This window comes from Rutidosis leptorrhynchoides, chromosome 2 (assembly GCF_046630445.1).
Source record: "Rutidosis leptorrhynchoides isolate AG116_Rl617_1_P2 chromosome 2, CSIRO_AGI_Rlap_v1, whole genome shotgun sequence".
Lineage (NCBI taxonomy): Eukaryota > Viridiplantae > Streptophyta > Magnoliopsida > Asterales > Asteraceae > Rutidosis > Rutidosis leptorrhynchoides.
This window is the reverse complement of record NC_092334.1, coordinates 78963364-78979295: the sequence shown is the minus strand read 5'-3', so window position 1 is coordinate 78979295 and position 15932 is coordinate 78963364. Positions and strand designations below refer to the sequence as shown.

General features: G+C 35.1%; 1 protein-coding gene across 1 annotated transcript; it reads right to left on the bottom strand.

Annotated features, from left to right (window-relative positions):
* Nucleotides 1-3288: 3288 nt before the first annotated feature.
* Nucleotides 3289-6438, bottom strand: LOC139891059 (trifunctional UDP-glucose 4,6-dehydratase/UDP-4-keto-6-deoxy-D-glucose 3,5-epimerase/UDP-4-keto-L-rhamnose-reductase RHM1). Its single transcript, XM_071873985.1, has 3 exons — nucleotides 6345-6438; nucleotides 4068-5649; nucleotides 3289-3988 (listed from the first exon to the last, which is right to left on the bottom strand). Exons 2-3 carry the CDS (start codon nucleotides 5640-5642, stop codon nucleotides 3545-3547), a joined length of 2019 nt encoding a protein of 672 aa, XP_071730086.1. The 5' UTR covers nucleotides 5643-5649; nucleotides 6345-6438; the 3' UTR covers nucleotides 3289-3544.
* Between the last annotated feature and the right edge of the window lie 9494 nt (nucleotides 6439-15932).

The window sequence follows — 15932 nt, the reverse complement described above, 5'->3', positions numbered from 1 at the left end:
TCCCAAAAACAAACTTAAAAAGGGACAAATTTACAGCATATTTTTCATTAGGTCCCTCTGTGCTAGCTTTAGTGTTTTCTCTATATGTCATAGGTTTTGTCATCATCAAATAGGGGGAGATTGTTGAGCCCCCAAAATAATTAAGGATTTAATTATGACAAAACTGTAATTTATTTGCACTAAAATGTTATGTGCAGCCAGCACAAGTTTGTTTATGTATAGACAGCAGATATTGCTGTATGGAGTGTAGTTTGCTGCTCAGTCTACCAGCACAAGGTAGACAGTGTTCTTCAATCGGCACAGGATGTGTACTCAGCAGTTCAAGAATATCAAGTGTCTCAGCAATGAAGAACCAGCACAGCTGGAATACAGCTTACTACACAAGACAGCTATGCTCCATTATAAGCATAGTAGTTTTCCGAGTGGTCTACATCAATTGTACTATTCAACAGAAGTCAAAGACAAAGTTGAACAGAAAAGGACACGCGTCGGCGGCTGACAAGTGACCTTACAAGACCACGTAGGAATGCAGAAGTTTAACGCATGTGCAGACATGGGTTATACTTTGTCAGCACCTAGGGAACATAACATTCTATTTGTTTAATCAAATAGTGGTGCCAAACCGAATTGGGGTGTTCCTGCAAATAGCTACCAAAGAGGAAAGAGGAGAGCATGCTCTCTGATGCAGTTGTCCCCACAAGTACAGACATCCTATGTACCAATGGACAATAGAACCATTACACGGTTAATAGGACTACTATAAATTTTTGTATCCACTATTGTAACAACTAGTGGTGTGGGTTTATTTATTTAGAGTCAAAAACGTGTAATAGCTTTTAGTTTATATTCTAGGTAATCTGTATCAACCAACTATCATTCCGCCAAGGATAGTTGTGATTCTTTGTGATTCAATCAATAAAGAATAACAGTTGAAAATTACATGTGACTCTATTTAATTTACATGCTTGAATACTAATCGTGTTTAACTGTTAAGTTAATTAAAAGAAATTGTATTCACCCCCCTCTACAATACTCCTGTTGTTATCAAGGGACCAACACCAATAATCTTATTTGCCCATGTGTATTCATTAAGAAAACAACATCCGGATATGTGATCATAGTCGTTTATGTTGATGATCTTAACATCATAGGTACAAATAAAGAGATCCATGAAGCCATTAAACTTCAAAAGAAAGAATTTGAAATAAAAGATCTCGGAAAAACCAAATATTGCCTTGGTTTGCAGATTGAGCATGTGCCTAATGGTTTACTTGTACATCAAACAACTTATACGGAAAAGATTTTAAAACGTTTCAATATGAACAAGGCAAAACCATTAAGTACTCCTATGGTTGTTAGATCACTTAATATTGACACTAATCCATTTCGTCCATGTGAAGATCATGAAGATATCCTAGGACCAGAAGTACCATATCTTAGTGCAATTGGAGTTCTTATGTATCTTACAAATTGTACAAGACCTGACATTCCTTTTGTAGTTAATTTGTTGGCAAGGTTCAGCTCAGCTCCTACCAAAAGACACTGGAATAGGATCAAACACATATTTCGATACCTTCGAGGAACTACTGATTTAGGATTATTTTATTCTAACGAATCAAAACAAGATTTGATTGGTTATGCAGATGCGGGTTATTTATCTGATCCACATAAAGCTAAATCTCAAAATGGATATGTATTCCTAAATGGAGATACTGCAATAACATGGCGTTCTAAAAAACAAACACTTGTTGCAACATCATCAAATCATGCTGAAGTGATTGCATTACATGAAGCTACTCGGGAATGTTTTTGGTTAAGATCAATGACACAACTCATTACTGATTCTTGTGGACTAGAAAGCGAGATAAGTCCAACAACTATCTATGAAAATAATACAGCTTGCATAGCACAGATGAAAGAAGGGTATATCAAAAGTGACCGAACAAAACACATACCTCCTAAATTCTTCTCATATACTCAAGATCTCATTAAGGACAACCAGATTGAAATGAGATATGTTCAGTCCAACAACAACTCTGCTGATCTTTTTACCAAAGCACTCCCAACTGCTATTTTCAGAAAACACATTCATAACATAGGCATGAGACATGTTCAAAAGATGTAACAGCTGAGGCGATGTCTACTTGAGGGGGAGTCAACTATATGCTACACTCTTTTTCCCTTAGCTAAAGTTTTTCCCACTGGATTTTCTTTAGCAAGGTTTTTAACGAGGCAGTAACTTGTAGTTGATCTTAATGAAACAAAATTGTCGTCCAAGGGGGAGTGTTATAAGACAAATATGTATGGCCGACAACTTTTATGCATATGGCCAAATGCATTTAACAACTCTTAACTATGTAAAGTATGTACAGTAGATTTAAGCACTATAAATAAGCCTCATATGTATGTAAGTTTGGTACACCGAAGAATATCAATATACTCTCTCCCTCTTTTTTATCTTCTAATTATCAATAGCCTAAAGTCAACAACCAGACCACTAAAGGTAGTTATAAGCCTACTGAATTATAACAATATTCAATTTGTTACTACGAGATAATAAATTATAAACAATACTATTTCATAAGTCAAATATCTACTTATAAAAAAATAACTACCAATGTTAGTATAAGTTTTTCTTCTTACCCTTTTTAATAACTCAAGAAATTTTTTCAAATTTACGTTGAATATAAAGACAAAGTGACATTTATCATAGTGGAAATTAGTTTTGGAACGAAAGAAAAATTATAATTTCAGATCAAAAACAGTGTTGTAATCAAATAAGTAATTCGGATTTAGATTTTATCAATATAATTAAATACATGAGATCTCGTTTGGACATTTTTTTGGGAGATCTCGGTATCTCGAGGAGATCTCGGACGTTGACTTACATTGACATTTTAGTTTTTTTTTTTTTGATATAAATATAAAAATAAATAAATATATGCATATTTTTATATACATTTTACGAGATTGTACTAAAAAATTCAAGAAATGAGCGAGAAAATTCGAGAAATCGTAGCTTTGACTAAGTTTGACCGAGAAATCTCGGGAGACGGACATCTCGTCTCGGTTGCCTTTTAAAAACGAGATCCCGGAGAGAAATAACGAGATTTACACCACTGATAATGATAATAAACATACCAAAGTTTTCTACTTCCTTTTAACAGGGAAAAAGAAGTGAAGATGATATCTACCCTTTTGTGGTGTTCCACTTGAGTAAACACTTCTTGCAAAATAGTGAAATACTTGATAATAATTTGTTTTGAAACAATACACAAAAGACAAACATGTAAAAATATAACAAATCTCATATAGAATTCAATAGTACAACCCTGCGTGCGGTTTTTTTAACAAAATTAAACAGAAAATACTCATAACCATTGTTAACTCTGGATGAATATAAAATACCTAGAGATGATATAGCCTCCCTACTCGTGTACCAAACAGCCATTAGAGTAAATGTTGACTTAAACAATACAGATTTATCATCCAAACCATACACAGTGTGAATCTGGAGTTTACAAATTACTTAAAACAATCATTCTTACTGTTTTTTGTTGGGTTCGAATACGTACTTGATCAATGACTCCTTGATTGACAATAATTCTGGGAACTCTTTCTTCAACTTTGATGCATCCAATTCGTTATTGCTTCGTGGGGCCACTATCACTTTGGCTTGTTCTTCTAGTGTGAAATTAACCCATTTGAATTCTGGGTTTATGTACTTTTTGTACATTTCAAGAATCTCATTGTGGCTTACCACACCTGGATTTGTAAAGTTCCAAATTCCCCTCAGGTTTCTCTTAGCCATCTCAATTGAAATTGGCAAAAGTTCATCCAAAATACTCATGCTGTTGGGTATATTCACAACTTTATCGTAACGAGCAATTTTTGTGATGAAGTTGCGTGGGTTGTTGAGGTCTGACGATATCGGCATTCGAACTCTGAGTGTGCAAACATTGTCATATTCTTTCAGTAGCTCCTCAACCTGCGAACAGGATGTTAAATTCATATCATACAGTTTCTGATTTATATATACTCGGAAAAAAAAGAAGAATAATAATTACCATTGCCTTGGTCTTTGAATAAAAGGACCCGACGAAATTGGGTGTATCTTCTTCCTTAAAACCAATGCCAGAACCTTCTGGGTGATTAGCATCATATTCAAAGATGCATCCAGTAGCAAAATTGATCATCAAGAGCCCGTTTTCTCTGCACACATCAGCTAAGTTGAGTGTGCCACAGACATTAGTACGAATAGTTTCGGTCTTGTGAGATTCACACCAATCAACATTAGGTCTGCCAGTAACACCAGCAGCATTGAAAACATGAGTAGGTTTGATTGTTTGAAGATCAGCCAAAAGTTGTGAACGGTCCTCCAAACGCCCTTTTCCATACTCATATTGAATTCCTTGTTTCTCACATAATTTCCCAAGTAAACCACCGATCCACCCTGTTTTACCATAGATCAGGAACTTCAAAGATGGTTTCCTAGGAGAGTTGATACTAGTTTTTGAAGGAATCTGCACCCCGATTTGAGCAGTATTAACCGCCACATCAGATGAATCAAATTCACCATTGTCGGGCCCATCAACAAGTCTATCAACGCCACCTGGCATCATCAACATTCTTGGATGAGGAAGAAGTGCTCCAGATACATCTCCCCACCAATTAGGGTTGCTCGTATACCATTCGATCGTCTTTTTGAGACCCTCTTCCCATAAGGTCCTTTCAGACCAACCTAAACACTTCAATTTCTCATCATCCAAGAAATACCTCTGATCGTTAAACGGTCTGTTCTCCACAAACTTGATGCTTGAATCAGCATCCAAATTAAAAAGCTTACACATATCCCTTGCAACATCAATAACTCTTCTTTCCTTTTTAGTCCCTATGTTATAAACATGGCCCACTTCTCCCTTATGAAGAATTACTTCAAAAGCTTCAGCAACATCTTCACAGTACAGATAACTCCTTACGTTAGAACCATCACCATGAATTGGAAGTGGCTTTCCTCTCATAGCCAAAAGAATGAACTTAGGGATTAATTTTTCTGGAAATTGGTTCGGACCATAAACATTGTTTCCTCTAGTAGTAATAACAGGCAACCCATATGACCTACCATAAGCCATAACAAGCATTTCTGCACCAGCTTTTGTGGCTGAATATGGGTTTGTAGGAAGAAGTTGTGAAGCTTCATGGTTACCTACAACAGCATCCTCCTCTGTTTCACCATAGACCTCATCCGTGCTCACATGGATGAACCGTCTAATCTGGCCAGTGACTTTGCAAGCTTCTAGAAGCACATGGGTGCCATAGATGTTATTCTTTGTGAACTCAAAACTATTTCCAAATGAGTTATCAACATGAGTCTGTGCAGCAAAGTGCATTATTGTATCTATAGATTCAGTGATCAGGAGGTAGTTGACTAGATCAGCACTCCCAATATCCCCCTTCACAAACTTAAAATTGGGAGACGATCTGGAAGGGTTAAGGTTCTTAAGATTTGAACAGTAATCAAGCTTGTCAAGCACCACAATCTTGTAATCAGGGTAGCTTCGGACTAGCCGATTAGCAACATGAGAGGCAATAAAGCCAGCAGCCCCAGTAATAAGAATGTTCTTCGGTGTGTAAGTAGCCATACTAGATCTGTCAAGCGGTAAACAAATAACAAGTCTAACTCAGAATCATGTTTACAAAATCAAAATGGTGTTAAACATGAATGTTAGTTCAAACTATGACATACAAAAAGCTAAATGATCAATAATCATCAAATAAGAGGATCACGATCAGCATTATCGGTATCTAAAACGACATACTGAGCACACACAAAATGACAGTTAACCGGCACACGAAATCGTCACATAAAACCTAAAACATGAATAAAAATTCAACAGATCTAGATTAAATTACACATTTCGTGGCATCAAATTGAGGTTTACTGTCCAATTCAGCACATCAAACACTTAACCAGATCTAAGCATAATAAATTTAATTGTTGAACTGAACAGCAAATAACCTACACATGAAATTGCATAATAAAAACCTAAAAGCACAAATTATTAATAACCAGATCCAGATCAAATTACGCATTTCCGTAAGGTTTATACAAGTGCGATCCAGCAGATCAAACATTAAATCAGATCTAATTATGATAAAATCAAATGTTATAATCATCATCACATTAGCAAAAACTCGAAATCGTTCAGTGAATAGTAGGATCAGAGCAAAGTGATCTGTATAATATTGATTTATTAATTATTAATTACGTATTATATGAGCAACATAATCGCGTAGTTTTAGCTAGAATGGAAATAAATAATCATAGAGAAATGTGAACTTACATGATTTTTTTTTTATCAGTTAGGATCGATCGAGAGCAGAAAGGTGATGGAAGAAGAAAAAAAATATGAAATTTTACGCGAGACTTAAGGAGTGGCAACCGACGACTGGATCGATATATACACGCTCATATATATACATGTGGATATGTATGTATGTGTATGGTAACATGATTGATATTCGGATTTTTTTTTTTTTTTTTAATTGGATGATTGACATTCGATGATTATGTGTAATACGGAGCATTGTTCTTTGAAACCCCTTTTACTCATCGTTAATCCCCGATTATTCTTGTATAAAAACAATCCATTCCTTTTTTAAAAATTTATTTAATTAATTCGTCAACGTCCGGCTCAAAAATCGGATTTATTCATCAAGGTCAAACAAAATCAAAATTGATCAACATTTTAATATAGATTTAAACTAAAATTTTGAACCAAATGAACAACTTTAAACGATCTTGTTTGTAACGATCCGATTTTTCCGACTTCCTTTTGTGCTTTGTGCTTTCACGAAACTGCGTATTTGTGCGTACTGAGCTATACAATACTCTGGGATCTTACTACATGTGGATTACTTTCGTTTATATGTTTAAACGTTCCTTTAAGTACGTAGGTTACTAAACTTGATCCCCAGAAGCCTTTATGACCGTTGGTGTCACTTGACGTTTAGAACGAACTGCGTACTGTGTACACGTTTAACTTTGGTCATAATCGGAATATTATGACTACGAAATACTAATTGTTATTTTATAATAACAATTACTTGGGTTTTTAGATTCTTAATTACGCTTAGTGATTTACTAGAACACACTAGTTAGTCTTGTTGGACTTTCTACCTTGTTGGACTTTAGCCCACCCTACACTAGCTAGTGGACTATTTAATTAACCCAATTTTAATAAGTTAGTGACCCATATTAATGAAAGACAAATGTTCATTTATTAGAGGGAACATACTAGCATTTTTGTTAAGCATTATCCTTAATGTTGCATGGGATCCTAACATAGGCACCAACTTTAGACAACCATTAACCAAAAAGTAAAAAGGTGTCCCCCTTGTTTCCCCACTAAACCTACGGCCACCACCCCCCTCCCCACACCCTCACTTCCTATAAATACCAAGCTTATCCAATTCATTTCACACTTAATTTCATTTACAAATTACACACACTTACTCTCTAATTCTCTCTCTAGTCTTTCTCACTCTAAAAAGTGTAAGTTTTAAATTTTCTTTCTCTTCTTCTTCCCTTCATATACACGACATCATCATCATCATTTAATGGATCTAGCTTTTAGCTTTTGATCTTGTTATATCTTGTAGATTCAAACTTGGGTTTGAATACTTCAAGAACATGAAAGATTCAAGCTTTCTAGCTTTGAATCTTCATTGACTTGTTAGATTTAGCTTGTGATTTCTTTGTTTTGTTATAAAGATCAAAACTTGTGTTTATGATCTTCATGTAACTTGAAGATCTAGTCTTTTGCTTTAAGGATCTTCAAGAACACTAAAGATCCAAGCTTTCTAGCTCAGGGTTTCATTATTTTGTTAAAGATCTTAGCTTTCTAGCTTATGGTCTCATTAATCTTGTAAAGATCCAAGCTTTCTAGCTTAGGGTTTTCTTAATACTTGAGATCTAAGTTATTATTGTAGATCTCACTTACTTGGAACCTTTTTGTGTTTTTTGTGATGATAAAGATCAAGTCTTCATCATCACATATGATGGAGATGCATAAACTTGTGTAAAATGGATAAAGGTTGAAGCTTTATTGGATTTATGCAATAAAGAGGCAATCTTGATGTTCAAAACTTGTAGAATGATAGATTTTACTCTTAGTTGTGTGTTGATGGTTGAACCTTGGTCAAACTGATGCTAAAACATCAAAGAGTTGTACACTTGAAGCTTTCAAGCATCAAGTATGAGAACCGTGATGAGCATCAAGCACCAAGAATCTCACCCGAGCACTTGTTTGCTGTTTTTAGGGGTCTGATCAGACTCCTGGGCTTCTGGAAAATTGATTTTCAGATAGTTTGTTTCGAGTAGATGACTTTTCTTTTAGTCCTCGACTTAATCCGATATACGGTTTAGGATTTATAGCCTTCCGAAAGTCACTACGCCTTTGTAACGTTGTGCTAAAATTTCTGACCTACTCGCACTTAAACCGTCGCCACAGTCAAACGAAGATGAGTTAGGTTCTGAATGTTAGTCAGCGGTTAGAGGACTCACATACGGAGCCATAGCCACTGACTACGCGTCTTTTCGATTTGTATATAGGTCGTAACAGCTGTCCGAAGTCAGCCTTTTGTTTCGATCTCTATTCTTGTTAAACTTACCTAAGTGTTGATGAATGATGATGATAATGATGATGTTGATGATGACACTTAAACTTAATTTATTCACTTTTACACTTATTGGGACAACATACTGACCTAGTGACCTTTGACTTAGGTTGACGACCTTTCGGACCGACTTACTACCTGCATACGTTTCACATCGACTTTTACTGCTTATTCACTATGAGTTATAGCATCTCTTTACTACTTTTTACTATTTTTGAGACTGAGAATACATGCACGTTTTATGTTTTACATACTAGACACGAGTACTTAAACTTTACATATGTGTGGGTGATATAACGGCACAAAGATTCCCCTTAGCTCAGTAACGTTTAATCATTGGTTTCCTAACCGTGAACGCTAATTTTAGATATGGATCCATAGGGTTTGACAACCCCACTCGGGCTAGTTGCGCTAGCATTCAACGGGTGTTTAAGACTTCGAGGACAAATGCACTCGCCAAGTGTACTTTTAGGGGGTGATATACATACGTTAAGTCTAGTTACCGGGTGCCCACGGTTAAGCATATACTTTTCATACTGATTTAAACTGCTGATTGAAGCACTGAAATCTCGTGGTCTACATTACTATACTGATTACAAACTATAGCTCACCAACATTCGTGTTGACTTTTAAGCGTGTATTTCTCAGGTGCTTAGACGATGTTGCTTCCGCTGTTAGAATTGCTGTCTTGGTGTTATAGACTTGCTGTTATGGACCTGATGTGTTAGATTTCCGCTGCATTACTTAGAGATGTCTCAATCATGGAACTTTTCTTTTGCATTCGTAACTTATGTTATTTTCAAACAATGACTTAGTAACGACCTTTGTGTCACATTATCTTTTGTAAAACGCTATCTTCTTATGAATGCAAAACTGTTTTTCAAACAGCATATAGTGTTTGACCTTGTAATGATCCTGTTGTTGATGAACCGTACACGATGGTTTTGTACGGGGCATCACATTTGGTATCAGAGCATTGGTTGTAGGGAATTAGGTTGCATTAGTGAGTCTAGACCAGACCGAGTAGGATTCACTAATAGGACTAATCTACAACTTGCTCGTTTACTTGTTACTGATTACTAGTGCTGCATGTTACTGCTTACTTATACTGCCGTATGATCTTGCTGCATGTTACTGCTTACCCTTACTGCTATGTGAACTTGCTGTATGCTATTGCTTATCCTCGTTACTGCATGCTACTGTCTGCTTTCGATTGCATGTTAGTTTGTTTAGTACTGTTGTTGTTGCCATGCTATGTACTGCAATAGACGATCTAAGTTGCTGTAGTGCCTGATTTCGTGCTTGCTATATGTCTTACTGACATGTAAAAAGTTATTTTTCCTTGTTCAGATGTCAGACATACTGCCCATGACCTTTAACTTCTAGAGTGACTCAGAGACGACTGTTGCCTCGTCTACTATTGTTGCTGACTCACCGCTACCCTTCGACGACTCTGCCGATTCGCCTTCTGGAGATAGTGGACTCGAGCTTGACATGATGGACGTCTCAGAAGGAGACGAGGATCCCGAGATGATTCCAACACCACCCAGCCCTAGACTCCCGGTGTAGTGACCCGAACTTTTCCATGTTTATATATATTAATTGAGATTGATATTTACATGATTAAATGTTTCCAACATGTTAAGCAATCAAACTTGTTAAGACTTGATTAATTGAAATATGTTTCATATAGACAATTGACCACCCAAGTTGACCGGTGATTCACGAACGTTAAAACTTGTAAAAACTATATGATGACATATATATGGATATATATATATAGTTAACATGATACTATGATAATTAAACATATCATTAAGTATATTAACAATGAACTACATATGTAAAAACAAGACTACTAACTTAATGATTTTTAAACGAGACATATATGTAACGATTATCATTGTAAAGACATTTAATGTATATATATCATATTAAGAGATATTCATACATGATAATATCATGATAATATAATAATTTAAAATCTCATTTGATATTATAAACATTGGGTTAACAACATTTAACAAGATCGTTAACCTAAAGGTTTCAAAACAACACTTACATGTAACGACTAACGATGACTTAACGACTCAGTTAAAATGTATATACATGTAGTGTTTTAATATGTATTTATACACTTTTGAAAGACTTCAATACACTTATCAAAATACTTCTACTTAACAAAAATGCTTACAATTACATCCTCGTTCAGTTTCATCAACAATTCTACTCGTATGCACCCGTATTCATACTCGTACAATACACAGCTTTTAGATGTATGTACTATTGGTATATACACTCCAATGATCAGCTCTTAGCAGCCCATGTGAGTCACCTAACACATGTGGGAACCATCATTTGGCAACTAGCATGAAATATCTCATAAAATTACAAAAATATGAGTAATCATTCATGACTTATTTACATGAAAACAAAATTACATATCCTTTATATCTAATCCATACACCAACGACCAAAAACACCTACAAACACTTTCATTCTTCAATTTTCTTCATCTAATTGATCTCTCTCAAGTTCTATCTTCAAGTTCTAAGTGTTCTTCATAAATTCCAAAAGTTCTAGTTTCATAAAATCAAGAATACTTTCAAGTTTGCTAGCTCACTTCCAATCTTGTAAGGTGATCATCCAACCTCAAGAAATCTTTGTTTCTTACAGTAGGTTATCATTCTAATACAAGGTAATAATCATATTCAAACTTTGGTTCAATTTCTATAACTATAACAATCTTATTTCAAGTGATGATCTTACTTGAACTTGTTTTCGTGTCATGATTCTGCTTCAAGAACTTCGAGCCATCCAAGGATCCATTGAAGCTAGATCCATTTTTCTCTTTTCCAGTAGGTTTATCCAAGGAACTTAAGGTAGTAATGATGTTCATAACATCATTCGATTCATACATATAAAGCTATCTTATTCGAAGGTTTAAACTTGTAATCACTAGAACATAGTTTAGTTAATTCTAAACTTGTTCGCAAACAAAAGTTAATCCTTCTAACTTGACTTTTAAAATCAACTAAACACATGTTCTATATCTATATGATATGCTAACTTAATGATTTAAAACCTGGAAACACGAAAAACACCGTAAAACCGGATTTACGCCGTCGTAGTAACACCGCGGGCTGTTTTGGGTTAGTTAATTAAAAACTATGATAAACTTTGATTTAAAAGTTGTTATTCTGAGAAAATGATTTTTATTATGAACATGAAACTATATCCAAAAATTATGGTTAAACTCAAAGTGGAAGTATGTTTTCTAAAATGGTCATCTAGACGTCGTTCTTTCGACTGAAATGACTACCTTTACAAAAACGACTTGTAACTTATTTTTCCGACTATAAACCTATACTTTTTCTGTATAGATTCATAAAATAGAGTTCAATATGAAATCATAGCAATTTGATTCACTCAAAACGGATTTAAAATGAAGAAGTTATGGGTAAAACAAGATTGGATAATTTTTCTCATTTTAGCTACGTGAAAATTGGTAACAAATCTATTCCAACCATAACTTAATCAACTTGTATTGTATATTATGTAATCTTGATATACCATAGACACGTATACAATGTTTCGACCTATCATGTCGACACATCTATATATATTTCGGAACAACCATAGACACTCTATATGTGAATGTTGGAGTTAGCTATACAGGGTTGAGGTTGATTCCAAAATATATATAGTTTGAGTTGTGATCAATACTGAGATACGTATACACTGGGTCGTGGATTGATTCAAGATAATATTTATCGATTTATTTCTGTACATCTAACTGTGGACAACTAGTTATAGGTTACTAACGAGGACAGCTGACTTAATAAACTTAAAACATCAAAATATATTAAAAGTGTTGTAAATATATTTTGAACATACGTTAATATATATGTATATATTGTTATAGGTTCGTGAATCAACCAGTGGCCAAGTCTTACTTCCCGACGAAGTAAAAATCTGTGAAAGTGAGTTATAGTCCCACTTTTAAAATCTAATATTTTTGGGATGAGAATACATGCAGGTTTTATAATTGATTTACAAAATAGACACAAGTACGTGAAACTACATTCTATGGTTGAATTATCGAAATCGAATATGCCCCTTTTTATTAAGTCTGGTAATCTAAGAATTAGGGAACAGACACCCTAATTGACGCGAATCCTAAAGATAGATCTATTGGGCCTAACAAACCCCATCCAAAGAACCGGATGCTTTAGTACTTCGAAATTTATATCATATCCGAAGGGTGTCCCGGAATGATGGGGATATTCTTATATATGCATCTTGTTAATGTCGGTTACCAGGTGTTCACCATATGAATGATTTTTATCTCTATGTATGGGATGTGTATTGAAATATGAAATCTTGTGGTCTATTATTATGATTTGATATATATAGGTTAAACCTATAACTCACCAACATTTTTGTTGACGTTTAAAGCATGTTTATTCTCAGGTGAATATTAAGAGCTTCCGCTGTTGCATACTAAAATAAGGACAAGATTTGGAGTCCATGTTTGTATGATATTGTGTAAAAACTGCATTCAAGAAACTGATTTCGATGTAACATATTTGTATTGTAAACCATTATGTAATGGTCGTGTGTAAACAGGATATTTTAGATTATCATTATTTGATAATCTACGTAAAGCTTTTTAAACCTTTATTTATGAAATAAAGGTTATGGTTTGTTTTAAAAATGAATGCAGTCTTTGAAAAACGTCTCATATAGAGGTCAAAACCTCGCAACGAAATCAATTAATATGGAACGTTTTTAATCAATAAGAACGGGACATTTCAGTTGGTATCCGAGCGTTGGTCTTAGAGAACCAGAAAATTTGCATTAGTGTGTCTTATCGAGTTTGTTAGGATGCATTAGTGAGTCTGGACTTCGACCTTGTTTACTTGAAAAATGATTGCTTAACAAATTTTGTTGGAAACTATATATTTTTAACATGTGAATATTATGTGATATATTAATCTCTTAACGCGTTTGATATTATGTGATAGATGTCTACCTCTAGAACAAGTCCCATTGACTCACCTAATAATAATGAAGAGTCAAATGTAAATTGGAATGATTTGTGGACTGATTCACAAGTTCCCGAAGAGGAACCGGAAGAAGAGTCGGAACCGGAAGAAGAATCGGAACCGGAAGAAGAATCGGAACCGGATGAAGAAATAGAACCGGTGGGGGAAATAATAAAACGGTTAAGTAAAAGAAAATCCTCAACCAACCGACCAAAGTTAATTATGGTCAATGGTGTTTCCGCCAAGGAAGCAAAATATTGGGAGGATTACCAATTCTCCGATGAATCGGATTCCGACGAGAATTCCGATGATGTTATAGAAATTACCCCAACTGAATTTAAAAAGGCAAAAGAAAATAATAAGGGAAAGGGCATAAAAATAGAGAAATCTAATTCCAACCCCGATGAACTTTATATGTATCGTCAACCCCCGAAGTCCTTAAGTTGTAACAATGACCCGGGAACCTCTAAACCACCAGGTTTTTCTAAACCAATGTGGACAACGACGGCTCGTATTAGGGGAACATCATATATCCCTAGAAACTTGGCAAAACGAACCAAAATCGAAGAAGAAGAAACGAGCGAGTCGGAATAAGATATTTGTATTCGTGTGGTGTAATATATGTAATATAGTGTTCTTATGCTTTATGATATATGTAAAAATTGCTTGTATTAATAAGTATTTTTTTATGAATCTAACTCTTGTCTATTTTACAGTTTAAAAACACAAAATGGATAGACAACCCAATATTTTAAGAGACCTACCCGGAGACATGATTGATGAAATCTTGTCTAGAGTCGGCCAGAATTCTTCGGCACAACTATTTAAGGCGAGATCAGTTTGTAAGACATTCGAAGAACGTTCCAAGAATGTCTTGGTTTATAAGAGACTTTCGTTTGAAAGATGGGGGATATCACATTGGGAAACCCATAAGTTACGATGTGTTTACTTTGACGCATATATTGCGGGGAACCCAAATGCTATTTTACGCAACGGGTTAAGAAATTATTTTGACTCAATATATCCGAATATTGGACTTCGTGATTTAGAAAAAGCGGCTAACATGCAACATAAAGAAGCATGTTATGCTTACGGATTAGTAATGTTCGCTTCTCACCAAAGTGAGAACAAGAACATCGGGCTACAACTATTAAACAAAACGTTTCCACAAGTGACGGAGTCGGTAATTGGGGTAAGAAATGAGGTTTTTAGATTATTACGGGACTGTTGGACATTACGTAACCCTCGTCCCTTTGATGACATTACAACACGCTGTCTTATCAACGGCCATAACGGTTATGTTGCACAAGACCAAGGATGGGAAGTAGTCCTAGTAAAACCAGAATGCATGACTTGTTTCTGGACGTATGAATTACGTGTCTTTATTGCCTTTGCTGAACGACTTGTGTACTAGCTAGAATTGTCTTCACAACTATCTTGTATCAAAGTTATTGTGTGCTATATTTCATGCTTTATGTAAAATAAGCGGTATTGTAAGTTTGTAAAATATTGTATAAAAGTTTGAACGCGAAATATTATTATAATCAGTTTTTCATATAGAATTGTAGTAGTTGAATTGTATATTAGCTACTAAGTATGAACTTAACGGGTAGGTACTACCCGAATTTAAACTTATAAAACGCTAATATGAAGAAAAAGCTTTTATAAATGAGTTCATATTATGCTACGAAATACTATTAACTACTCTTAATATTCTGTATGATTAACTTGTTCCATTTAACTATTTTGAAGGAAATGGCACCGACTACTCGACACACCGTGAATATGAATGAAGAGGAATTCCGTACTTTTCTAGCTTCAAACATAGCCGCAGTACAGGCTGCGCTACATACCAACAATAACCTTGGATCTAGCAGTACAGGAAATCGTGTAGGATGCACCTACAAAGAATTCACTGCCTGCAAACCTTTGGAATTTGATGGAACCGAAGGACCGATCGGATTGAAATGGTGGACCGAGAAGGTCGAATCGGTGTTTGCCATAAGTAAGTGTACTGAAGAGGACAAAGTAAAGTACGCTACGCATACCTTCACAGGTTCTGCGTTAACATGGTGGAATACCTATCTAGAGCAAGTGGGACAAGATGATGCGTACGCACTACCGTGGTCAGCATTCAAGCACTTGATGAACGAGAAGTACCGTCCCAGAACCGAGGTCAATAAGCTCAAGACAGAACTTAGAGGG